The following is a 24,186-nucleotide window of genomic DNA, read 5'->3' on the forward strand; positions in this document are numbered from 1 at the left end:
AAAAAAAAAAAAAAAACAATAAACTTGAAAACACAAAATTTAACTGAAAACTCAAAAAGAAAACTTAAACAGAACCAAAAAGTGCAGAAACATGACATTTTAATCTATGAGGTAATTTTTCGACAAGCAAAGTAACCTTTATGTTTGATATACTTTTGCTTTACCTTACTATATTCAAATAAAATCAGTGAAGTTAGTGTTTGATTCTGTAGTCAGAGGGAAGTTTACTATAAGCTTACACTGGTTTAATGGCTCCATTAGAGTTCATGCACTTGTCATGTATTTAGAATTTAGAAACACTACATTTTTTTCTGTCAGTGATGTTTAGGATGAAATTACTCTCCTTTACTTCTCAATGTTGTCCAGATAGATCATGCAGTTAGTCCAATTTTGATATAATCCACTCTGAGTCTGTTTTTTCTCTCTCGCTTTATATTTTTCAGGTTCACCATTTGCTCGTGCCAGCTTAAAGAGCTCAAAACTCGAAGGTTCAACTTTTAAGCGGCGAGAGCGGCGGTTTCGTTTTTTTGTCCGACGTGTTGTCAAGTCCCAGGCATTTTACTGGACCGTGCTATGTTTGGTGGGCCTTAACACACTATGTGTTGCTGTGGTGCACTACGACCAGCCTGAACCACTTTCAGATTTTCTATGTGAGTAGGAGGGGAACACAAGCTCACTTGATGTACATATTGGTCCTACAAATACAGAAAGGCTGGCATCACAGCATACAATAAGGGAGTGGGTTAGCAAATGTTTTGGTAATTTGCCTGTATCTAAGAAAGAGCTGGTAGTAACATTAACAGTTAAATGCAGCAAAAAGAGACCAGGAGCTGCTTATTTAAATGTTTAACATAAGAATATAATCATTATGTGGAGATATAACTCTTTTTATTAGTTTCCTTCCCACTAATCCAGTTGCGATAATCTCACCCCTTTATTGTCTTAAATGATGATCTTTATTTTTTTACCTAAGCTCGAAAAGGTTGCCATGAGATGCTGGGCTTGCATCAGATTGAGTTCAAAGCTTTGCTGTTAATTTTTTTAACATATTTATTTCTCCTTTTCTTCTTCCTGTAGTTTATGCTGAATTCATCTTCCTGGGGATTTTCCTGACTGAGATGTGTGTTAAGTTGTATGGCCTTGGAAGACAGGCCTACCTCAACTCGTCCTTCAACTGTTTTGACTGCATTGTAAGACTGCAGCGTATTAACTGTGGTGTGAAAAAAAAATGTGTCTGCCCAATGAATTGATTATTTAACGAGTGAAAAAGCATATCCAAACCAACCTGTCTCCATGTGAAAACAAACTTTATTAACTCTTCATCAACTCCGGCAACAGGCCCTGATCTAAACAAAATCTATTTTTGATTGAATCAAAAATAGATTTAATCCATATTCCTGACAAAGGAGGGCTCCCAGTCATGCCGCAGCACCACAGAGGCAGCGGGGAATACCAAGTTAACTGGAATGGCTTCTATTTGCAGAGAGGAAAATACATGAATGACAGAATCTGTGAGAATGAGGGGTAAGGCTATAGAACTTTAGTGAAATAATGCAATGAAATCCACAATTATCCCAGTAAAAGATGGGACTGTGGTGAGCCTTTATATATGAATAACTCTAAAAGATCAGGAGAACACCAGAAAACCTTAATCATTTTAAGTACTTTAGGGCATCATCTGTCATAGTTTACATCACTTGGCCTTGTGCAAGAAGCGTTGGTACAAACAAATGCATTCTTCAATTGTTCATACCAATGATTTAGGCAAAAATGTCACATTCACTATTTTCTCCTTTTTTGAACCTTCTCTCAGGTACGAACAATTTTTACGAGTTCTCCAGACTTGATGTAGGAGTCTTTCATAATCATCCAGCTGTTATCCAAACCAGTTTTTTAATAAATGACTATATATTTTTCTTAGAAGCAATATTTCATTTACTAGGCTGCATCAGTATGTATTATGCAACTCTGTCATGGCAGAACTATTGATCACTACACCCGGGGCTGGCATGTCGGTATCCAGGGGACACTGGTTTAATTTGTTGTCATTTCAAAAGAAAGAACAGTCACTAAGCTCTTTGTAGGATCAAGCTACAACTGAAATATCATCTCGAACAGAAAATAGATGAAAGTTAAGAAAGGAGGTTCAGCAATGTGTTGCTGCTTGTAACCCTTTTCACAGTGAGTCAAGCATTCAGTTGACATCATGGCTGCTCCTACAGTAGATTTTGTCATTACACCAAACATGAAATGCTTGGGTATTTCTGAATTTTTCAAGTTAGAGTTTCACCATTAACGTTTAAATGTTTTGTGCATGAGAGACATGGAGAGTGCAACAAAGGATTGGCAGTCTGTAGACTATACCTGTACTTGTGTACCTTCCACTTTTATAGTTTGTGCACAAACGTTTTGCATACCAAAAATGCCATTGGCCAGTAAAATAATATTATAAATCCCACGTGCTTGTGATATATCTCATTGGGTAATTTGAAAGTACTAGTTTCTGGAGATATGTGTACAGACTCTGTAGGTTTTACAAAACCAGAGCTGTGTGACTTCAAAAACATGTCCGAAAACCCTTTTCTCCCCCTTGAATAAAATAATGCCTTTAATTTGGCACCATTGTGCCAAATTTGCACCAAATGTTGCAAACTGATTTATATGAATTTTATGAAAAATTTGATCATAATAAACACATTTCCATGTTCAGTTATTAGTTTAGGAGACTCTTTTTCACATAGGACCAGGATTGTTTGGATATCTTTCTAATGTTAATAAAATGTCATAATTTATTATTTGCTATTATTCTTATTCTGCTCCTTTAATTTGATGATGCAAAACATTTCTTACAGCATTGCACGTACCCTCCTTATGTATACACACGTAAGAAGAATACGTGCAAACACCTTTTCCACCCCTGCCTTCACGCAAATTAATCTGTTCTGCTATTGCATGCTTTTTTTTCACTGTGTATAACTTCCATATTTAACAAAATACATAAAATGGTTTTCTATTTGCTTCAGGTCATATGTGGTAGCATTTTCGAAGTATTATGGTCAATCATCCAACCGGGCACATCATTTGGCATCAGCGTGCTACGGGCTCTCAGGTTATTAAGAATCTTCAAAGTCACCAAGTGAGTTTAAATGATCATTTTCCATCTAAAATAAACATTGCGTTTTATGCATCATTGAGCAAAACTTCTTATGCACTTCCTCTGTCTTTTTATCAGGTACTGGGCATCGCTGCGCAACCTTGTGGTCTCTCTGCTTAATTCCATGAAATCCATTATCAGCTTGCTCTTCCTGCTCTTCCTCTTCATAGTTGTGTTTGCCCTTCTGGGCATGCAGCTCTTCGGAGGACAGTCAGTGTTGTCTTAGCTCTCTTTTTTTCCCCTCATAATAGACTTCATTTGCTGTCGTTTACCACCAAGAGACAGCTTTCTGTTAATTGACAGTTTCTGAATAATTTTTAAAGTTGTTTTTTGAAACGTAATAAGCTGTACTTGTGAAACAAATCTGGTTACACTGCTAATTGCTGTTTTTTTTTTTTTTTTTTTCATATTTTACTCTATTTCCTCGCCTCCTACTAGGTTTAATTTTGAAAATGGCACCCCTCCGACCAATTTCGATACCTTCCCTGCAGCAATAATGACGGTGTTTCAGGTGAGTGGAGACAATGCATTAAAAGAGGAAAGATGAGATTTAGGGAAAATTATTGCAAAACCTAGTTTTGTTTTGTCTTAATGATTTGGACATCAAGAAATAATTCTCTCTCTGAATTCCCAATATTATTATAGTCCCTATTAAGGATAATATGAATGAGCAAATGCAACATTTTATCTGCACCTCTAATAAAATGTGTAAAAAAAAAAAAAAAAAAAAAAAAAAAAAGGAACAAGTATTTAAGTAAGAATGATTTCAACTTTGGTGGTATTTATCAGGCTGAAAAATTGTTTAAAATTAAAACTGCAATTAGAATACATTTCATAAGTGAGACAAAATCCCATGGAAAGATGTAAAGAAATAATTTTTCCAAGTGGGTGGCAGTTAGTCCTTTCTTATAATTAATTGTTCACTAAGTTGAATCTTACAGAGTAAAGCATCTTCTTTGCACAATCGCTTCAGATCTGTTTGAATTCTTATTCTGGTATTCCCTATTCTCTCCTGTATGTAACAAAAATCATATCAATCTATTTCCATTATATGAAACACCTGAGTCTCTGTTTTTAGAAGTTCTGATCAACATAAATAAAAAAAACTATTTAAAAAGGCTTTGGTTTCCACGATTTTATAGGCTTGCTTTGTGTAGTAATAAAATGGCCAAATGTGGCTTTGTTATTTTCCATGTATCACCGATTCCTGGTGTAAACGTGTTGGACATTGTGTTTGTTACAGATCCTCACAGGCGAGGACTGGAACATGGTGATGTATGATGGCATTCAGTCCCAGGGTGGAGTTAACAAAGGGATGGCCTTTTCTGTCTTCTTCATTGTGCTCACTCTGTTTGGCAACTGTATCCTTTAACGGGGATGTGGTCATGAAATATGGTGGATTTACACATGAATATGTGCTCACCATGATTAATATACAATGACCTGTTTTCCATAAACACGCAAACAAACACACAAGTTTACCAATCATTGAGCAGTTATACTCAATAACAATACAGTTTAAGCATTATAACGTTAACATACATATATTATTGAAATGTTATTTGATATATATTGTATGTTCAGTCTCTATATATTAATAAGTAATTATATAAAACACGTGTCTATCACTGTTAGCTCACAGGTGTTCTGTACTCTTGTGTTACCAAATTGCCAATGAACTGTAATTCTTTGACTCTATGCTTAGATACGTTGCTAAATGTGTTCTTGGCCATCGCTGTGGACAATTTAGCCAATGCACAGGAATTGACCAAGGTAAAGTACTACACAACTTAGCTTCAAACTGTATTGGTATTTCTTAAAACTTCTTATCAACCAGAGAATATTATATGAATAAAAAGTTGTTTTGTTTATTTCCCTAATTTATTCTTTACGTCCTTCTTGTTTCGGTCACATTGGGCTTGTTTTTTTCTGCAATAATTTTTCTGCAGGATGAACAGGAAGAAGAGGAAGCTGCTAGTCAGAAGATCGCTCTGCAGAAAGCCAAGGAGGTGGCTGAAGTCAGCCCATTGTCAGCCGCCAACCTTTCCATTGCAGCGTGAGTTTCTATTATTGACACTCCTCTCTTATTTTTTAACCTCTATATCAGGATGCCTACAAGCTATACTGGAAGCAGCTCTTACACTTATCAATTATGTTTCTATTTTTTTTTTTTTTTACTTTTCATTTGTCTCCCTACCTTATATTTCTCTGTTTAAATTAGACTTAAAATATTTGGATATCTACATTAAATGAGAGTTCCTACAAGGTTTCATTCGCATTTTTCAGTATTTTCATAAGTATGCAAAAAAAAAAAATAATAATACTTTGGGGAGAGATCAAGCTGGTGGAGGACTTTTAAAAGACAATGTTTCTGCTCATCTTGTAGTACATTTTATTGTACGTGTACACTGAAATTCATGTTTAATCAGTTGTTATAAATAATTCTATATTTCATTCATTTTGAACATGTTTTGATATGGCCAGCTTTTAAGTAAGTATTCAGCAACCAAAAATCTTTCATGAAATAGCCACATTTGCTTATAGGGTTTTAGTCCCAGCTACAGTAAAATGTGGATGGGGAAAAATAAACCAAAATAAAAAATGTGAATATATCATTTTTACATTTTTCTTATTTTAGTTTATATATATAGGTAGTTAATTGAGTAATGAGATGTCATTTTACGTCATTTACTTCCCTGTCTTCTCTATACCATTTCATTTGTCTGTTTTGGGTGCGTTTTTTATGTCCGTTTTTAACTCTACTTAGTACTTTGCATACGACAGCTAAAATTACCCCGTAGAACATATGTTCCAATTTACCATGTACTGTATTATACAGAATACAATATAGGTGGGTAGTAGGACACAGATCTTGCACATTGATTGATTCTTCTTTGCACAATTTCCTATTTTCTGAAGTAAAAATTATTAACTTAAGAAAAAAAAAGGTTTAAAGCAGATTTATGCCTAATATTATTTTTTTTCTCTTAAGTTTACATATCTGCAAAGTACCAGTGTTCTATAGTTGATATGATATGCTCAGTCTATTTAAATCTTAAATACAGATGATTTACAAAGATTTCTTGAGCAAAGGAGAGCAGGTGCAAGACTAGTTCAGGTCGCACTAATTAAATAAGGTATTTGCTAGTGCTACTGGTAATTTGGAGTAGAGTGGCCAAAAAATGATATATGAAATTTTAAGTTGTAGAGTTGGATTAAATAATAATCATCCATAATAATCTTCCGCCTGTCTGTGAGGCTGACAGTGAGGGTGGTGCCTATCTCCGGCAGTCTGTTGGTGAAAGGCAGGGAACACCCTTGACAGGTCTAGTCTATTGCAGGGCAAACTCCGATTCGACCTAAAAGCGATTCAGAGAGATCCAATTTTTCTAACAGTGTTTTTGGACTTTGGGAGGAAGCCAGTGTGCCCAGAGAGAACCTGCGCATGTATAGGGAAAACAGTCAAATCCATGGTGGAAGACCTCGGGCTGGTAATCAAACCCAGGAACTTCTTGTTTCTAGGCAACAGTGCTACAAACTGCGCTGCTGTGCAGTCTGATAATTATTAATATTAATTAGAGGAATAAATAATGATAATAATTTTAAAAATGAAACATTTCTACAATAAACTTCACATATTTTTATCTCAAGGTCCTATAAACAAGTTAAAAAATATGCAAATAATAAAAGCTGAAATTGAAAAATTAAATATCAATCATACAGTCTAGAAAAGTCTACTTAACCTTGTTATACACTATTCTTATTAATGTGTTTTCTTGATTATGTGGTCCAGCAGTATTCAGGTTTGGTGTGGCTTGTGAAATTAATCCTAGCTCTCCAGAAACCCTAGTTAATCCCTATACATTTCTACCATGCTAGCTTTAATGGCATTCTATATTAGCAAATGAAATAAGCAATAATTGAGCACTGATAATCTGAAACATATCAGTGTGATAGAAAAAGCAAATTTGGAGAAGATGTCTAAATGGTCATTTACAACTTAACGCCCCTGTTTGTCCTAAATATTAACACCGCCTTCTTCTCAGTGTTTGGTCCATCATTAGACTTGAGACTATTAGCTGAAAAGTGACATTGTTGATTGATGTCTTTGACAAAAAGGTTCAACTCATTCTGTTGTTATTTATTAGCGATGCAAATCTTAAGTAAAACAGAAGATATTTTCCCAAAGTAAGGTAGCACACACCTAGTATGTCGTATTAGTAGAAAAACGCATATGGACACACATACTGTATGTTGCTTTGTGCCAACACTCTGGCCAGTAGACACTTTGATCTCTCCTCTTTGGATACACAGGGGTCTTTCTTTTTGTCACTGGTAAAGTTCAACCTCTCCCACTTAAACACGCTGTCTTGCATGTATAAGCTTGCACCTCAATATGGTCTGCACAACAGGGAGATAACACTCTTGACAGGTGCAGAGTATCCTGACTTTACCACTTAATGCTTATGCGAAGGATCCTTACACACAGTGTCTGACAAAACTGTGAATTTGCTTATCATTACAAAAGTAATTGTTGTTTCTTTAACTTAATTTGTTCTGTCCCTTCTATGTAAGCATATGAGTCGATGTTTTAGTGATCATTTTTTTCCCCTGGGATTGCATGTTTTGCCTTTGTTTAAATTGCAGGAGCTGGATCCTGTCATTTACTTTCTAGGGACTGTTTTCGAAAAAAAAAAAAAAAAAAACATTCTGTAAATGAAAAACATGTTGCTGAAATTATTTATATTTGAAAAGATGTTTAAATCTTTGGGAAATTTAGAACATATGGTGAATATTCAAATTGAATTCCACTTGAAATCCCAGACTTGTGTAAGGATTTAGGAAATACATTGAAATTCCTTCTAGAAAAAGAAGGAATTTCAAAGAAGGGATTTTCAGTATGAGGTGACCACTGGTGCATAAAGGATCTTTTAAGAAGATATTCTATGGTAGTTTCAGACCAAAGACTGCAAAAAAAATCTACATAAAACCCTAAAAAAAACAATGGTATTATTTTAGGGGTGCTCTGAATCAAACCCTCCTATTGCAGAATACACTGCATCTTACAATAATGTGTCCAAAAATGCAAACAAAAGAGCTTTATGTGAAGCAGCAAACATCAACTTGAAGACATAAACTGATATAAAATGATACAGTGTACAAATAAATAAAATAAACAATAAAATCTATTTTGCTGCTTCTAATATCGATAAATTATTTGATCACTGGAAATAAACTCAAAGTAAAACCAAACTTTATTGGATACGTCTACATTTTTTTGTTTTAAATAATTCATTCACAAGATTCCATGTTTCATACATTCAAGGTCATAGGAAAACATGCTATGCAAGGAGTTTCACAAAAAGGCCAAGCATACATAAAATGTTCAGTTTTTGATCAAGATGTGGAGTACTCTCCTGAGTCATTGTTTTGGTGACTGTTTAATGTGCATTTTGTATTGTGTTTCTCTGTTAAGGATTGTATTCCAAAATGTCAAAATAATTTCTTGACAAAATAAGCAAATCAGAAATATTTTCTGAATAATTGTTGTATAGTTTATATAGTTGGCACACTCTTAGTTAAATGGTGGATGGATTGGCCATTTTGGAATGAAATCCTCCTCTTATGTTGTGCCATTTCACTCACCAGCTGTTTCCCTCCTCAGCAACAAAGTACACAGTGAGTGTCACAACGCATCCGACCCCTTTCTGGACTGGTATTTATTTATTTGTTTATTCATTTCTGAATTCCTTATGTTTGACTTTACAACCATTCTTTGCCTTCTTTGTGTTTGAGAGCAGCTTCCTTCCCCTTTTTACCTTTGTTCTTGAAATTCCCTTTAAAACCAACATTCTAGGTTTTTTTTTTAGCTGTTTTGTTGGCTTTTTTGTGTTACAGGTTTTTTTTTGTTTAATTAATTTTTTCTATTTATTTTTTTGGTTGATTTTTGTTGTTGTTGTTGCCTGCTCCATGCAGCACTGCTAATGCTTTATTGTGGTTGAAGGCTGGCCTTAAGAGACAATGGAGTAGATGGTTGTAGTTTGGGGGGGGGAGAAAAACCCGACCAGTAGTAGCACATTTGATCAACTCAGTGGTGATTCTAGGGGTGTAGTTTTACTAAAAGTATTTTCGAGGATTGATTTACTCAACTTAGTTGATGTTCTGTGTCGTTGTCACCAGAAGTCAGTCTTTTCTTTCAACAAATGGAGGGATGAACCATAGTTTAGATTATTCCTAGTTTGAGCAGCCAAGACCAAAGAGTATTTCAGGTTTCTTAAATAACTCATAGTAGACACGTTGCAGCTGGTTCCTACATCAGAAGATCTTTGATCGACAGATGGATTCATTCTAGACAAGACACCCGTCCATTACAAAATAAACATACAGAACAAAAACAACCTGTCACACAATTTCACTCCAATGGACAATTTAAAGAGACCTATTACTCTACCAATAATGCTTTTGGACTGTTGAAGAAAGCCAGAGTGGCCTTAGAGAGACCGCCCATGCACTGGGAGAATGTTCACCATCCAGGAAGGCCTTATTATTTTTAACCCAGGCCTTCTTTCTGTTCCACTGTGGAACAGCAATAATATATATGAAAATATGATGAATTATCAAGAGACTTTAAGTAAGCTCTCATGAGATGACAATTGCACTTACTTTGGTCTTGGGTCTGCTATGTCTAGATGCTAGCTAAACTCTCTAGTTGAAATGACCTTCTTTTTCTTTCTCCAAACTTTGGCTATTCCGATAGTTTTCTATATATATATCAAAGGGAATGCTGGCCACTGACAACTACATAAAAGTGCTTTTCCAAAATAGCATTAATATCAGAACAAATTGCATAAGTACAGGTTTTGTTAATTATTGACAAAGATTTAAGACAGATTTTTTCCACACATGGTTCAGTAGGTAAGGCCAAACTGGCTCTCGTGTTGGCAGCCTGTGTGGTCAGCAGTAGCTATGATTTATTGAGACATGCCCAGTTTTATACACCGAGTGTAATGACCCCTAAATGTCTGTGGGCCCCACTGTGTCTTTATGCCCTTGCTACTTTATGTACCTACATTTTTGGTGTTAATTTTCACGCATCACCTTCATTTGAGAGTAAATTTTTGCAAAATAAAGCCTAAAAACAGATCTTAATGCTAGCAATGTTCTTGTCTCCTCTTTTCCTTATCTCTAGTAAAGAACAACAGAAGAACCACAATAAGGGTATCAATAAATCAGTGTGGGAACAGCGAACCAAAGAGCTGAGGAAGCAGACTCTGGCATCCAGTCGCGAGGCCCTCTATAATGAGCTGGACCCTGATGACCGCTGGAAGGCAAGGACAGGGAGGGAAGAACAAAACAATGTAAAGCATCAGGCATAAACTAGCCCTTAGCCTTGTGCTATCAGTGTACACAAGCTGGCTGGCGTTATTATACAATTTTCACTTCAAATCTAGTTAAAATGTCTATAGAACTTTACTTTATGCCTTTTGTTGATTCCTTTATATTTTGCCCTTCCTATGCCCTCTTATGTTCTTGTAGGTCAACCATTCACGTCAAATTCGGCCTGACATGAAAACTCATCTGGATCGACCATTAGTTGTTGATCCCCGTGAAAATCGAAACAACAACACCAACAAGACCACTACCAATGATTTGGATCTCTGTGTTGCCCAGCACCATTCTTCTGATGACCTTCACAAACAGACGCAGGTGCAAGACCAACATGGTCAAGTAGGAGTGGGAGGTGGAGGTAGCTCTGGCCAATCAAGGGCCCTTTTGGATCGAGGGGAGTCCACTGAAAGTAGGCGGAGTCGCAAAGGTGAGCATCATCACAAGTCCCATGTCCGGTTGGATGCTACAGTTATTCCAGGTCCAGGCTCAGAGGAGAGACCACCAAGACGGCATCACCACAATCGGAGTGGCAGTCGAGGGGGAGGACAGTCGGAGCACAGAAGGACCAGGTCACATCGAAAAAATGCAGAAGAAGGAGGAGAGGGTGGTGGAGGTGCTGGAAAATCAGGGAGGCATAAGAGTAAGGGGATGAATGGCGGTGGGGAAGCAGGAGAAAATGAAGGATCTAGTGAAGGCGGTGAGAAGAGGCCAAGAAGAAGTCGTCATGGCAATCAACCAGAGGGAGAGGGAAGAAGGATGTGCCAGCACAGAAGGAGGTAAGGATACCCTTGTGCCCTGTAGGCTTATATACTTCTCACCTTTGGTGATATTCTCAATGACCTACATCCCTTTTAACTATTTAATTGCTTTCTATAGGGATTGCAGTGTCCCAAATCTCTCAACCACTCGTCCCATCCAAAAGAGCCTCTCCAGACAGAATAGCCAGTACAGTGAGGATATGGACAATCTAATGAATACCAAACTAGTTTCTGGCCCTTTCCCACATGGCCAAGGTCATTCTAATCCAGTTGCCAATTACACAGTGGCCCCTGGCTTTGGATCTGCCCTCCATCTTACTAACAGCGGCACTCATGGTAGTTTGGTCACGTTGGACAGCTATGGAAACATCGGCCATCACCGGGCACACAGTGTGATCAGGCTGCCTCATCCAGACTACACAGCAGTGGACATGCCAATTTTTCCATCTATTAATGCAATTCTGCAAGGTAGGGTAAATGAAAATAACTGTTTGCTTTCATGTAAAACTGCAAAACAAATTCTCATCTAAATCTCAACTTTTTTTTCTTGGTGTATGATTAAGTCAATAAAAATGCAAACACTGAGCCTCTGCCGGCAAAGGAAGATAAGGACGATGATGATGATAAGGGAGGTGAAGGAGGACCCAGGCCAATGCCTCCATACAGCTCCATGTTCATCTTGTCCACTACCAACCCGTAAGACTTATGAAACAAAACAGCACACAGAAATAATGATAAAAATGATACATGAATTAAATCCATAGAGGGCATCTGAATTTGATTTATTCATTAGTCTTTCATCACAGAACTTAATTAAATAAGATTTCTATTAAAGTGGCAATTTTACTAAAAAAAGGTACAATACACACAGACATTTTGCCTAAATACACAATGTTTGTTTTTTTTTTTGTTTTTTTTTTTACTTTTTCTCCTTCTGGAAATACTGTTTCATGAGCCATAAAGCTCAAGTGTATATTTTTGTGCATGCTTGATTGCTTTTTTCCCTGACAAAAAAACAAGTGTTTCACTAGTGTTTTCTTCCACATAAAGACATTTCAAGTAATAATGCAATATTAAACCAATGAACATTGAAGAAAAAAAAAAGATTCATAGAAAAGAACTATTAAGTTATGTTATATTGCAAAATGACCACAATATGGAAATTATGATGCCTTAAATATAAGCTCTAATCAGACAAATACAAAAAAGTATAATCTGCCAAAAGGAACCCAATTGTTTACCTTCACTAGTTAATACAATGAACAGAATTCTACTAATGTCTGGCAACAGGTAATCCCTGAGTTTATGAAAACCAGTTCTGTTACCATAAGGGATTGTGATTAACTTGTCTTACCTCCATCCTGACATTTTTATTTTTCTCATATTCTGTGCTAATGTTTGTGCTATAACCTCTACTTGAGAAGAAATTATAATGTTTTCCGCTGCTTCTAGCTTTCGGCGGGCGTGCCACTACATTTGTACCCTTCGCTACTTTGAGATGTGCATCCTGTTGGTCATTGCTATGAGCAGTATCGCCTTGGCAGCTGAAGATCCTGTCTGGCCCGAATCACCTCGAAACAATGTAAGAAAGTCAAAGTACATTGTTTTAACAGTTATATGTAGGATATCATTTATTCCACTTTTTCATTGTCCATATTGTCATTGTCTTTCTCTCAGTTGCCTCCCTTATTGCTTTCTTATATATCACTGATCCAGTAATTAAACATCTGAAACATAGAAGCAATTAAATTTACAGTATATGAATCAGATTATCTGTTTCATAATATAACCATATAAGAAATTTATTTGAGTTATAAAAAGTCCTTGATTACATTTTTTCCCGGAAGAATTTTAATATGCAAAGAACTCTTCTCCTTAACACCATTATTCTCCTTCCTTAGATATATGTATTTTTTCTTTCTTCAGGTACTTCGCTACTTTGACTATGTTTTTACTGGAGTTTTCACATTTGAGATGTTGATAAAGGTAAAAAAGTATTAAATGCATTTTTAAATGTTGTAGAAGGTTTCAAATGCAAACCCACTCCAAACTTTGAGTGTCACAAGCATTATGCTCATGGATTCTGTCCCTGTTCTAGATGGTGGACCTGGGATTGGTCTTGCACCAGGGCTCTTATTTCCGGGACTTGTGGAACATCCTTGACTTTATAGTGGTTAGTGGTGCTCTGGTGGCCTTTGCCTTCACGTAAGTCTCCCTCCTCTCCCTCTCCTCTCCTTTCCTTGCTCCTGCACCTCATCATGCCTAATTCCTTAAATTGTGTTGTACCCTGGAGTACAACCTCTCATACTCTTTAGCTGTCAGTGTCTTTTCCCCTTTCCAGTCCTTGCTAGTATACTCTTTTGTTTATTTTTTCTGTTCCATGTGTCATGTTACTTATCATACATTTTTTTGTACCCTAACCCCATTTTGACATTGTTATTTTTTTGGAGTTGCTAGTCCTATTTTCTACATGTTCTCTATCCTGTCCATCTTATATTTCTGTAATCATTTTATTTCAAAGCAACATTTCCTTCAAAGCCCTCCTTCACCTGCTTTACATCAAACATTTTGTAGAAAATAGAGCCCCCGCATCCCCCCTAACCAACCTGATCTTTACCCTGTGAGAGGGGAGGACCACCCTTTGCACCTGTAACCCTTTAGAGCCTAGGGCGGTCTAGATTTAAAGCGGGCCCAATGCAAAGCCAGGCCACGTCATGTTGAACTTGGCTTCCATGCCCTTCTCCTCCACAAAGCAGGTATTTTAACTTTACCTAATCTGCATGGCTGGGAAAAGGTTCATAAGTGAATTAGCTTAGAGTTAAAGTTAGAGTGTAACTCTGGGTATAAACAAAGAATTACAAACATAAGATATGCATGTGTGTTTTTCTATGGCCACATGGTTGCATAGCGGTAAACCTTTCCTTGTGATAGCTGGTGAGCTACTATAGGAACCCACTGACATTGTTTTTAGATTCCACTTGTTGATAGATGGTAAATCACATTTTGAATAAAACATATATTTAAGTGTAACATCATGACACTTTAGGCAGTATTTGAATTAATTATTGCTAAATCTTGAGGCATTGGTTTTTACACCAGCTTCCTAATTATTGCTTACAGTTACACATAATTGAAACAGAAATGTAGTAGCTGGTCCTCTTGATGTTGTAATGCCATATATATATATATATATATATATATATATATTAGGGGTGGAACGATTCACAAAATCCACGGTTCGGTTCGATTCACGGTTTCTGGTCACGGTTTTCGATTCGATACATGTTGATTGTTACACCGAAATTCCATAAAAAATTATGAAATTAATGAAAAAATCCCCCCAAAAATAATGGATTGTAATTATTTTAAATGATCCGCAGAAACCCTGGATCATTTCCGTATGTTTTGCTGCTTTGAATTTAATCATCTGGCGCATGCTCTCTAACCTGACAAAAGCCAGATGCATGTCTCGCTCATGCATCTGGCTGTTGTCAGGTTACATGCTCTCTACCATCTCCAAGGAACTCAGAGGGGAGCGGACGAAGCCACAGCGGGGGCTGTAGGCTTTGCTTTGCGCAGCCGGTCTGGAGCGCAGCGGGGGTTGCTGACGGAGTATGAGGGATTTCGGGGTTAGCATGACATGTTGCTGTTAGCATAAACAAAACGTGTTGCACAATGCTTGCACACTGTTGCACTTTTATCCACAACTTTCTTTCCGCTGTCATCGTAGGTCACTCTAAATGCAAAGCGCTCCCATACAGCAGACCTATAAAGTGCTGCTGGCGCGTCTTCCAACTCCAGTTCTTTCCCACTCGCCAGTCCGACACAATTCTCCACAACAACTGATTTTTTTCTCCTGCTAAACCCAGCTAAGCTGCTTCGCTTCTTCTTCTTCTTGTTTACTACTGGCGGTTGGCTTTGGTCGCAGTACCGCCACCTTCTGCTCTGGAGTGTAATCGCTTCCTCTATGAAAAAAAGGAGCAGCGCATGAACCGAACGAAACACACGCGAACCGAACCGAGACAGTCGAACCGAACGATTCTGACGGTTTTCATAAATCGTCCGATCCCTAATATATATATATATATATATATATATATATATATATATATATATATCAAAGTAGAAGATAACACAAAAAAATATGTTTAGAACATATTACAACATATTTTTTTGCGTTTTGAAGACATTAAGCATTTACTTTGATTCGGTATTATCAATAAAACAAATTTCAATTGTATCAACAGTTAACAACCATTACTATCAGTAGTTCAAGTAAATTTATTTGACTTATGACATTAATTTATGTGGCTAATTCTTTTTATGTTTCTTTTTAATTCTGTTGTTATTGATACTTTTACCCTTTTATTACCCAGATTAACACCCTGATATTAACTTGTTTTTTTATTCACTTGTAAAAAATCAAATATTAGATATTTTTTTAGCCTAAAAACATTTGTTGTCAAGTGCCATGCATTTGGATGTCTCATAATCACAGAGCTGTTCAGAGCTGTTACTACATAAGCATAAAACTATGAACAACACAGGGGCTTTAGTGGTGGTGCTCTTTGAATAATGCCAACTTTTGTCCTGGGTCTTTTTTCTCTGGATCATTTTTACATTTTATCTTTTAACCAATCCCCTGTCCTGGCCTATGTATAAGTGTAATCGATTTGTGTTTACATTAAGGTTTATGAAAAGCATAACTTGTCAATTAGGTTTTTGTGTCTGAATTTGTAGCATTCACAAAAGTTGTTTTCCATACAAATGTTTGAATTAATGTATAAACAGTCATAAATGTTTTTGATTCAAAAGTTCATTAGTTAATTAATTAGTCTAAACCACAATATTGGTTTATAACTAATGGACATTGTGTAGATGGGAACCAGTCAGATCAGACTCATACCCATCAAGATAGCACCTTAATTTGATTGCAGGAAATCAAGCAGCACTCCAGAAAGAATCAGTAGTCTTGTTGGAGATGTTTATCACTCCTTTAATCCAATCAGTCAGGTCTGAGAGCTGCTGTGTTGTTTGTCGCAATTTTAGCCATTCCAGTTATTTCTACAGTCAGACCTGGATTTTTTATTCAGACTGGAAAAAGTGCTTAAACAAATACCAAAATAGTCACTTTTTATTTTATTTACTAATACGTAAGTATTAAGTCTTATTTTTATTTTTTTTTTATTAGCAGTTAAAATTTTGTTTGGTTATTAGTTACAATATAGTCATTCATCCAGTCATTCATCCACTGGATTTCAGTAAGGACCCTGGAAGTTCTAATTTACGTATTTAAATATTGTTTTTGAAAATATTGCAACTAGTCAAATGTTTATATTATGTGCATGTTTTGCTTTGGTAGAGGGAGTACATTATATGAGCTTTATCTAACAAAGAGAAATCCTTTTGTCCTTTTATTTTTTTCTTACTCTGTCACTTGTATGGATGTATTACCTCCTTTCTCTGTGTCCCATCCCGTGTCCTTCTCCTTTGTCTTTTGTCATCTCTTATCCTTATTCTTACTGTCTTTCACTTCTCACTCATCTCTTCCTTCGGATCACCAGCAGCGGCAGCGGGTAATGTTTTCTGCCTTGCTCAGTCTTTCTCCTCTTCATCTCCCTCTGCACTCTCAGCATCTGTTCTTCTAAACACGCTCAATTTTCTCTATTCATCCATCCCTCATCCCTGCTGATGTTTGTACCTGTCACCATGAAACAACTCTGCTTTAAACACATGTAAACCTCATTTGAACCCGCATCCTGTGTCAGATCGATCACTGTGCTGTAAAGCAACATTATGATCTCATGGAAGGTTTGATATAAAATAGCCCCAATGAAAATATGACAGACATACAGCAGCAGAAAATGTCTGTTATGATCATTGTGGATTTTTTTTTTAAAGGTAAGAATGTTTAAAAAAATGAAACATATTATGAAGAAAAGGAGTTCTTCAAACAAATGCTTAAACCACTTGATAGGTGTGGCACACTAAATTAGAAATTTGTAAATCACCACCAGCAGACTGCCATCTGGTACAACAGCTGGAAGAATCTCACAGCTTTATAAACATCTGCCAGCTCTGTGGAAACCTTTAAACTTTGTTATTTCACCCAAATTGTAAAAATTTAAGCATGATAAATTTAGGGGAAAATATCAGTGAAAAGATCTTTGGAAAAACTGGAAAGTTTCCTATTTTATATCTATTTTTACTTTAAAATCTGTAACTCCTTGAGTAATTGCCAGTGTGTCAACTAACATATCTGACATACTATATTTCATGCTGGCTAATCTTTATTTCTTAAATATTGTGTAACTAAGCCTAAAATATTATATTTTAGATTTATTTTTAGATTTGTTTTCTTAGACTAAAGTTTGAGTTGGAATCTCATGAAGAAATACTCGTTATCATTGTCTCGACTAAGAGTCCTTTGAGACAAGATTGTTTGTACACTGTCACAACTCAGATAAGCTGTTGAAAGTATGTACATTGAGAAATTAATTTTATGTTGATTTATGTCAATTGTGACCAGCGCTCTGGATAGTTGTGGGAACATACTGGCAAGATTTGTTAAAAACCTTAAAAAATATATTTTATTACAGGAGGATAATCTCTTACAGTCAAAAAATTAAACATAACCTTTTTCAGTGGGCATTTTTAACAGGGTAAAGAAATAACGTTGAGTAATTTATTTTACAAGATCCACTACCACAGTTAAGAGTATGCTAAGATTTGTGTAGAATAAAAATAGGTGCAACTGATTTTAGATTAACTTGATGAAATATTTTTTAATAACTTAGAGTGAAAGAAAACAACTTATAATGCAAAATTGCAGATTTAAGAGGAGGCCAATGGAGGTAGCACAGTACAGAAAAACTAAAGTAAAGTTGGAAATTTTTTGTTCCAAAAGTTTTAGAAATATCTTTCTGAGAAACTGAATGCTAAAAATGGCTTATTTGTTCCCCACATAATATGCATCCTTTAGTGGGATAATACTGTCTGCATGTTTCTGTTGCTAAGGCAACTTTTTTAATATGACAGCAGCATAGACTTGTGACAGACCATTTTAAATAAAAAAAATATAGTGAACTGTCAGTTACTGGGTCAATATAACGATCAAAGGCCTGTGTCAAAAGCAGTTTAGCATAAGAAAAAACATAAAAAAACAAAAAAGCTTAATCTTATAAAATATTTTGGGATAATGTTAATGGAAGTAGGTGGTCAAAGCTCCATCTACCGATTTGTAAAAGAAGACTGAGGTCTGTTCTTGGGACCCAACAGGCTTTTAGAAAGCAGAACAGGAAGAATAACAAAAAGTTTGTGACTTGTGGTTTTGTAATTTCATTATTCATGAAAAATATTAATCCCAATTTAACAATTGTACTCAAGGTTTTTTTTTTCACTATTCCCATTTGAGATTTTGTTGACTTGATAGAAGATCAAGTAAAATGCACACCAGAAATGGCAATAACTTTTGAGAGAGCTTTTATACTCAAATTTTATAATCATCTTTTTCATAGTTAATAAGCTATGGTGACACTTCCAAAGGTGTCACCATATGTTTAGCTGACTCTACACTGAAACTCTCCTAGAATATTCCTACAAACTATACCCTTCTCCATCACTCTGGCTGCTGCTGAAAAACTGAGAATTTTCAGCATGGAAGCAAGGTTTCAATGCAGCATGAATAGATTTCACCATTGGCTGGGCATGTAGAAGCCAAGGCTTTAGCCACATGTGTAAAGCATTGAAATACATTGCAATGTTTAGTAAGTAGAGTAATAGAGCAGTAGTAAGTTAGCAATCAGCATGTAATATAGCTTTAAAAACACCAATTCTAGCATGTAGCTACAGTACCAAAGAGACATTAGAACTAAGTATGGAGTGTAATTATATAGCAATGCTGCATGTGTTGCTATGTTATTAACCCTGACGCAGTTACTCAATTTGAGTCAACTCGAATCAATGATAATCAAAAAATGGCTGCACACTGCCATTTTGGTATCCAGAAATCTATATACTGCTCTATCCACCTCAAACGTTTGTATTTATGTGTGTGTTTGTCGACCTGTTTATGTGTAGGGGAAGCAGCAAAGGAAAAGATATCAGCACCATCAAATCTTTGAGGGTTTTGCGAGTCTTACGTCCTCTAAAGACCATTAAACGGCTTCCCAAGCTAAAGGTATGTTCACATTGCTTCATAGGAAGAAGGGTTCCTCAAGACCAAAACTAAGGCTGTTCTGTTTTAATTGACTTTAGAGAAAGAGAAAAATTCATGTCATTGTGTTTTTTTTTTTTTTAGAGATTGACCAGTAACTCTTCTCCTGTTATCTTTGTCTTTGTTCAGGCTGTGTTTGACTGCGTGGTGAACTCTCTAAAGAATGTCCTGAATATCCTGATTGTCTACCTACTCTTCATGTTCATTTTTGCTGTGGTGGCTGTGCAGCTCTTCAAGGGACGTTTCTTTTACTGCACTGATGAATCTAAAGAGTTTGAGCGCGACTGCAGGTAAATATGTGGAAATGCTGGGGGACAGCCTTATACTGCTTGCTTGTAAAGCCAATATTTTTCTTTTTCTGGTTTGTTATGGTCCGGCTTAAAAAACCTTGCAGCAAAAACAGTAAGGACATGACAAGCAGAAACATTTTTAGGGGATAATAAGTGGCAGCACAAGATGTGCTTCCAGCACATGCTCCCTCCGCCTGGTCTTCAATGGGCTTGGTTTCTGCCAACTGATCCGGGACCTCTGGACCTGATTGGACCTGTGACTCGGTTGGGTCCTGTCCTTGGATGGTTCCCTGGATCAACCCTGGTCCTCTCTGGTCCTCTCTGGAGCTATGGCAATCGCTGGAGCCACAGAGCTTCTGAAACACCTTGATGCACTTTGATGAAACCTGGTACCAAGGTGACACACCTCCTGATAGATGGAACGGCACTCCGTAAATACCATCCAAGTGGCCACATAATCAGAAGGACCTCCCACAATCAAGGACCTGCATTGACAAACATTACCGGCCACTAGCCTCACAGCAGGGCCGTCCCATGGTGTCTTCTAGATCGGCAGGGATATTTAAAGATGTATATGTAAAAGACCAAATTCAAGTACTTTTTGCCAAACCGATGATGTGACATGTGTTTCAGAGGCGAATATCTGGTGTATGAACGTGATAACGAAGTGAGGGCGCAGAAGCGGGAATGGAAGAAATACGATTTCCACTATGACAATGTGGCTTGGGCCCTCCTCACCCTCTTCACAGTTTCCACTGGAGAGGGGTGGCCGCAGTAAGCTACCATACATATGTGAAGTAAGGTGGAATATTTTTACCCATTCTTCAATGTGATAACCAATCCTTTACCCCACAGAGTGCTGAAACATTCAGTGGATGCGACCTATGAGAACCAGGGCCCGAGCCCCGGATATAGGATGGAGATGTCCATCTTTTACGTGGTGTACTTCGTGGTCTTCCCCTTCTTCTTCGTCAACATTTTCGTTGCTCTCATTATCATCACCTTCCAAGAACAAGGAGATAAAATGATGGAAGAATATAGTCTAGAAAAGAACGAGGTAATGATTATAAAGTGAGAATTGTAGTTCCAAGAATTTAGCTGAGACCAGTATCAAATGTTCTTTTTTGTTTTGAACAGAGAGCGTGTATAGATTTTGCTATCAACGCCAGGCCTCTGACTCGCCACATGCCTCAGAATAAGTTGAGCTTTCAGTACAAAATGTGGGAGTTTGTCGTTTCGCCGCCATTTGAATACACAATAATGGCTATGATTGCGCTCAACACCGTGGTGCTAATGATGAAGGTAAGTCATAATGAAACACTTTAACGTAGCTCCAGAATTTGGGCTTCCTTTCTTGTTACTTACATACAATACAAACTGATCAAATTAATATATGGGTATACGTGTACTTTCAAGCACTTTAGCAACAAAAGAAAAGATGCCAGTTCTCTAAATTAATAAAAGTATTCTGAGTTAATGAAGTGACTTTAAGCAAGCCAGTAGATAACAATGTTTTACATTTATTTTTTATGACTTAATACAACAAAGCCAAAGTCCTACATGCAGTGTTTGACATATATCGAGAAAGTAGTACTTGGAAAGTTTGGTATTATTAAAATAGTGCTTTTTATTTAAAGTTTGACATATATCGAGAAAGTAGTACTTGGAAAGTTTCGTATTATTAAAATAGTGCTTTTTATTTTAAGTTTAAGAATTACTGAGGTTAACCGTATTTCTAAGGTAGTAAGTTGTCTTATTTTCTTTAGTACGATGGAGCTTCTGAAACCTATGATGACGTTTTGGCCAACCTCAACATTGTTTTTACGTCCCTCTTCTCCTTGGAGTGTGTACTCAAGATCATCGCCTTTGGAGCTCTGGTGAGTGCATATGTATTTGTGTCTATGTTTTGTTAAAAGTAGCAAGAAAAATATGTTTTTGTTTTTTCGAATTCATGCGAAATAAAAGAAAATAGTTATCAATGCTATCATGGAATGCAAATATGTGCAAAGTTTTTTTTATGAATAGCATTTCATCGGTTTGAACCCAAACAAGTATTACAAAAAAAAAAACAGGCTGAAACATTTTAATCCTGAAATATCTAAATATCTGCCATGGTAAAGATTGTGACACTTACACCAAAAACTCTGCATATCGCAGTCTGCAAAGCTCAGGATGTGTTTGATCTTAATGGCTGTGTCCCCCCTCTACCTGGACCGGGTCCTTCAAGGTCCGTGAAAATAAGGAGACCGTAAGAGTTTGGCTATGGGTTCAAACAGGTCCATCCTTCTCCGGCTTTCAGTACCCATATGCTCTATCGCCTAGCAACAGTTGACACAAAACGCAGGCATACTTTAGATGCCGAAGTTCTCACTGTTGTTCTGTATGCTAATTACATTTCTGAGGAACTTCAGAATCAGTACCATTGACATTAATATCAGATTTACAGTCCCCACACAATATTGGAATCTGTTCTTTAATGTCAACCAAACCCATTTACACGAGGACAGATAAAACCTTTCAATAACTAAACATTATCTGCCACATATCTGACTCAATAACCATAAAAAAATTGACAAAACTATTCAGATACTTGTATTATATTAAACTGCACTTACAATATTAACCACTGTTTAGCGCCAAGTAATTTTTTCCTCTGAGCACGGAGAAGCCGGCTTGCTTAGACTCGCAGTGAATCACGGGATACCAGAGGCCATGTAGGATACACTGGACCCGTCCTTCAAAACGCGTAAAAGGAAGGCTGCATTTGCCAGTGCATAAGGAGGAGTCTTCAAATCTGAACAGACCTCGGTGCTGCGCTATGATGTAATTGGCAGACAAATCTGGCCAACGGAGGACGCAGCCACTGAATTCGAACCCAGCTTCAGTCTATTTGCTGAGTTTTTAAGCATGGGTGGGGTGTCAGCTTCACGCAGCTGGAGCTTTGATGATGTGGTCTGGGGTGTAAACACTGAGCATATGCATTGCAGAGCTTTGAACTCCATGCAGGGCTTGCGAAAATCACTGCAGACAACGCGTTCGGTCTGAACAGACTTTTAGACCTCCAGCAATAATCAAGCAGGTGAATAGTGTAGACAAGCACAATAAAAAGGGGACAAAGTTCTCTTTTCAGTGAAAAAAGTGTGACCCATGTAAAGCAGTTCTGCTACTATCTCTTTATCCCCTTCCACTGTAAAAAAAAAACACACAAAAAAAAAAAACAGTGTTAATGAATGGTGATCCCAAACTAATTCTTAGAAAGGGTATCTGAAGTTAAAACTCCTATTATTTGTTTTGTTTCTTTTCTCCTTTTTTCCAATAAGACCAACTAAACTGAAATTTCATTTAACTTTCTGTAAGCAGTAAAGGCAGATGAATCTAACAGGGATCAAATGGTAACTTGTGTTGTGAGGAAAAAAGGCAGGAAAAGAGCATATTTTTTGACTGAATGGCCGGAGGAGATAGAGGACAGTGTGGGAACAGCACTGCAGTAATTAGCAGAATAGCAAGTGAATGACATATTGGTGGCAAAAATAGAAGCAAAGAGTACAGTGAGGGTGTGAGTAGACAGCAGAAGAGGATTTGAATCTCAGCGAGAGGGATGAACTGTACATACAGACAGGATGGGCATTTTAAACAGATAACACTGTCCCTGACCAGATGTGTGTGTTTGTAGGTGTGTATCAAGGTGCTTTATTTTGATAGCTCCCATTTTTAACTACCTTTGCCGATAGGCAATAGCTAAATAAGAAGAAGGGGTGTTCAGAGTATTAATGTGTCCCGTAAACATTAATCACACAGATAAAAAAACAAATACAGATCTGGGTTTCATACCTACTGTATATTTCATGTATGGATATTGAATTGCATGCTAAGCTTTGTAAGCAAGAGCCTTCAAACTTAGCAACTTAAGTGAGTCTACAAAACTTGCAATGTGTGACATTTGATGGCTGCTTTTGTTGTCCGATGCAGCACATTTTGTCCTTAACCTGTCTACTGGCATCTATCCAATAGACCATCAGTGATGCTCCATTTGTCTTATCTAATTTCCTTCTGTTCCTGTCAGAGTCTGACATGTCTTTTTTTCCACTTCCCAATTCTAATTGTTTAACCTTCCATTTAATCGTACCATATCCATTTTCTCATTTCTTTTATTGTATTCCACCTATGTGGTCTTATTGCATCACACTCTTTCTCTATTCTAATTTATTTTCTGCTTTACTTCCCTCCCATATCTTTCTCTTCCCCTTTCTTCCCCTCTTCTTTGATCTGCTCAGAACTATTTCAAAGATGCCTGGAATATTTTTGACTGTGTGACAGTTCTGGGCAGCATTACTGACATCCTGGTTACAGAGCTTGGGGTAAGTAGCAGTTTTTTTGCCA

The 24,186-nt window shown here is 36.9% G+C and overlaps 1 protein-coding gene across 24 annotated transcripts in view; it reads left to right on the forward strand.

Annotated features, from left to right (window-relative positions):
- LOC107096037 (voltage-dependent P/Q-type calcium channel subunit alpha-1A-like) overlaps window positions 1-24,186 on the forward strand; it is a 104,694-nt gene that overhangs the window by 45,371 nt on the left and 35,137 nt on the right. For 17 of the 24 annotated variants that reach the window (XM_015392492.1, XM_015392494.1, XM_015392507.1 and 14 more), the window contains exons 11-33: window positions 444-650; window positions 1,078-1,190; window positions 3,024-3,136; window positions 3,233-3,364; window positions 3,593-3,665; window positions 4,398-4,515; window positions 4,860-4,927; window positions 5,104-5,210; window positions 8,820-8,870; window positions 10,344-10,512; window positions 10,691-11,319; window positions 11,420-11,769; window positions 11,865-11,997; window positions 12,754-12,883; window positions 13,228-13,287; window positions 13,400-13,506; window positions 19,381-19,480; window positions 19,646-19,806; window positions 20,440-20,580; window positions 20,662-20,863; window positions 20,944-21,108; window positions 21,573-21,683; window positions 24,081-24,164. In XM_015392492.1, the coding sequence (XP_015247978.1) occupies window positions 444-650; window positions 1,078-1,190; window positions 3,024-3,136; window positions 3,233-3,364; window positions 3,593-3,665; window positions 4,398-4,515; window positions 4,860-4,927; window positions 5,104-5,210; window positions 8,820-8,870; window positions 10,344-10,512; window positions 10,691-11,319; window positions 11,420-11,769; window positions 11,865-11,997; window positions 12,754-12,883; window positions 13,228-13,287; window positions 13,400-13,506; window positions 19,381-19,480; window positions 19,646-19,806; window positions 20,440-20,580; window positions 20,662-20,863; window positions 20,944-21,108; window positions 21,573-21,683; window positions 24,081-24,164 (3,524 nt within the window). The remainder of the gene's footprint in view (window positions 1-443; window positions 651-1,077; window positions 1,191-3,023; window positions 3,137-3,232; window positions 3,365-3,592; window positions 3,666-4,397; window positions 4,516-4,859; window positions 4,928-5,103; window positions 5,211-8,819; window positions 8,871-10,343; window positions 10,513-10,690; window positions 11,320-11,419; window positions 11,770-11,864; window positions 11,998-12,753; window positions 12,884-13,227; window positions 13,288-13,399; window positions 13,507-19,380; window positions 19,481-19,645; window positions 19,807-20,439; window positions 20,581-20,661; window positions 20,864-20,943; window positions 21,109-21,572; window positions 21,684-24,080; window positions 24,165-24,186) is intronic. The other 7 variants (XM_015392509.1, XM_015392516.1, XM_015392517.1 and 4 more) reach the window with 3 other exon arrangements.

The sequence above is a fragment of the Cyprinodon variegatus genome, unplaced genomic scaffold (genome assembly GCF_000732505.1).
Source record: "Cyprinodon variegatus isolate N-32 unplaced genomic scaffold, C_variegatus-1.0 Scaffold594, whole genome shotgun sequence".
Classification (NCBI taxonomy): Eukaryota; Metazoa; Chordata; class Actinopteri; order Cyprinodontiformes; family Cyprinodontidae; genus Cyprinodon; species Cyprinodon variegatus.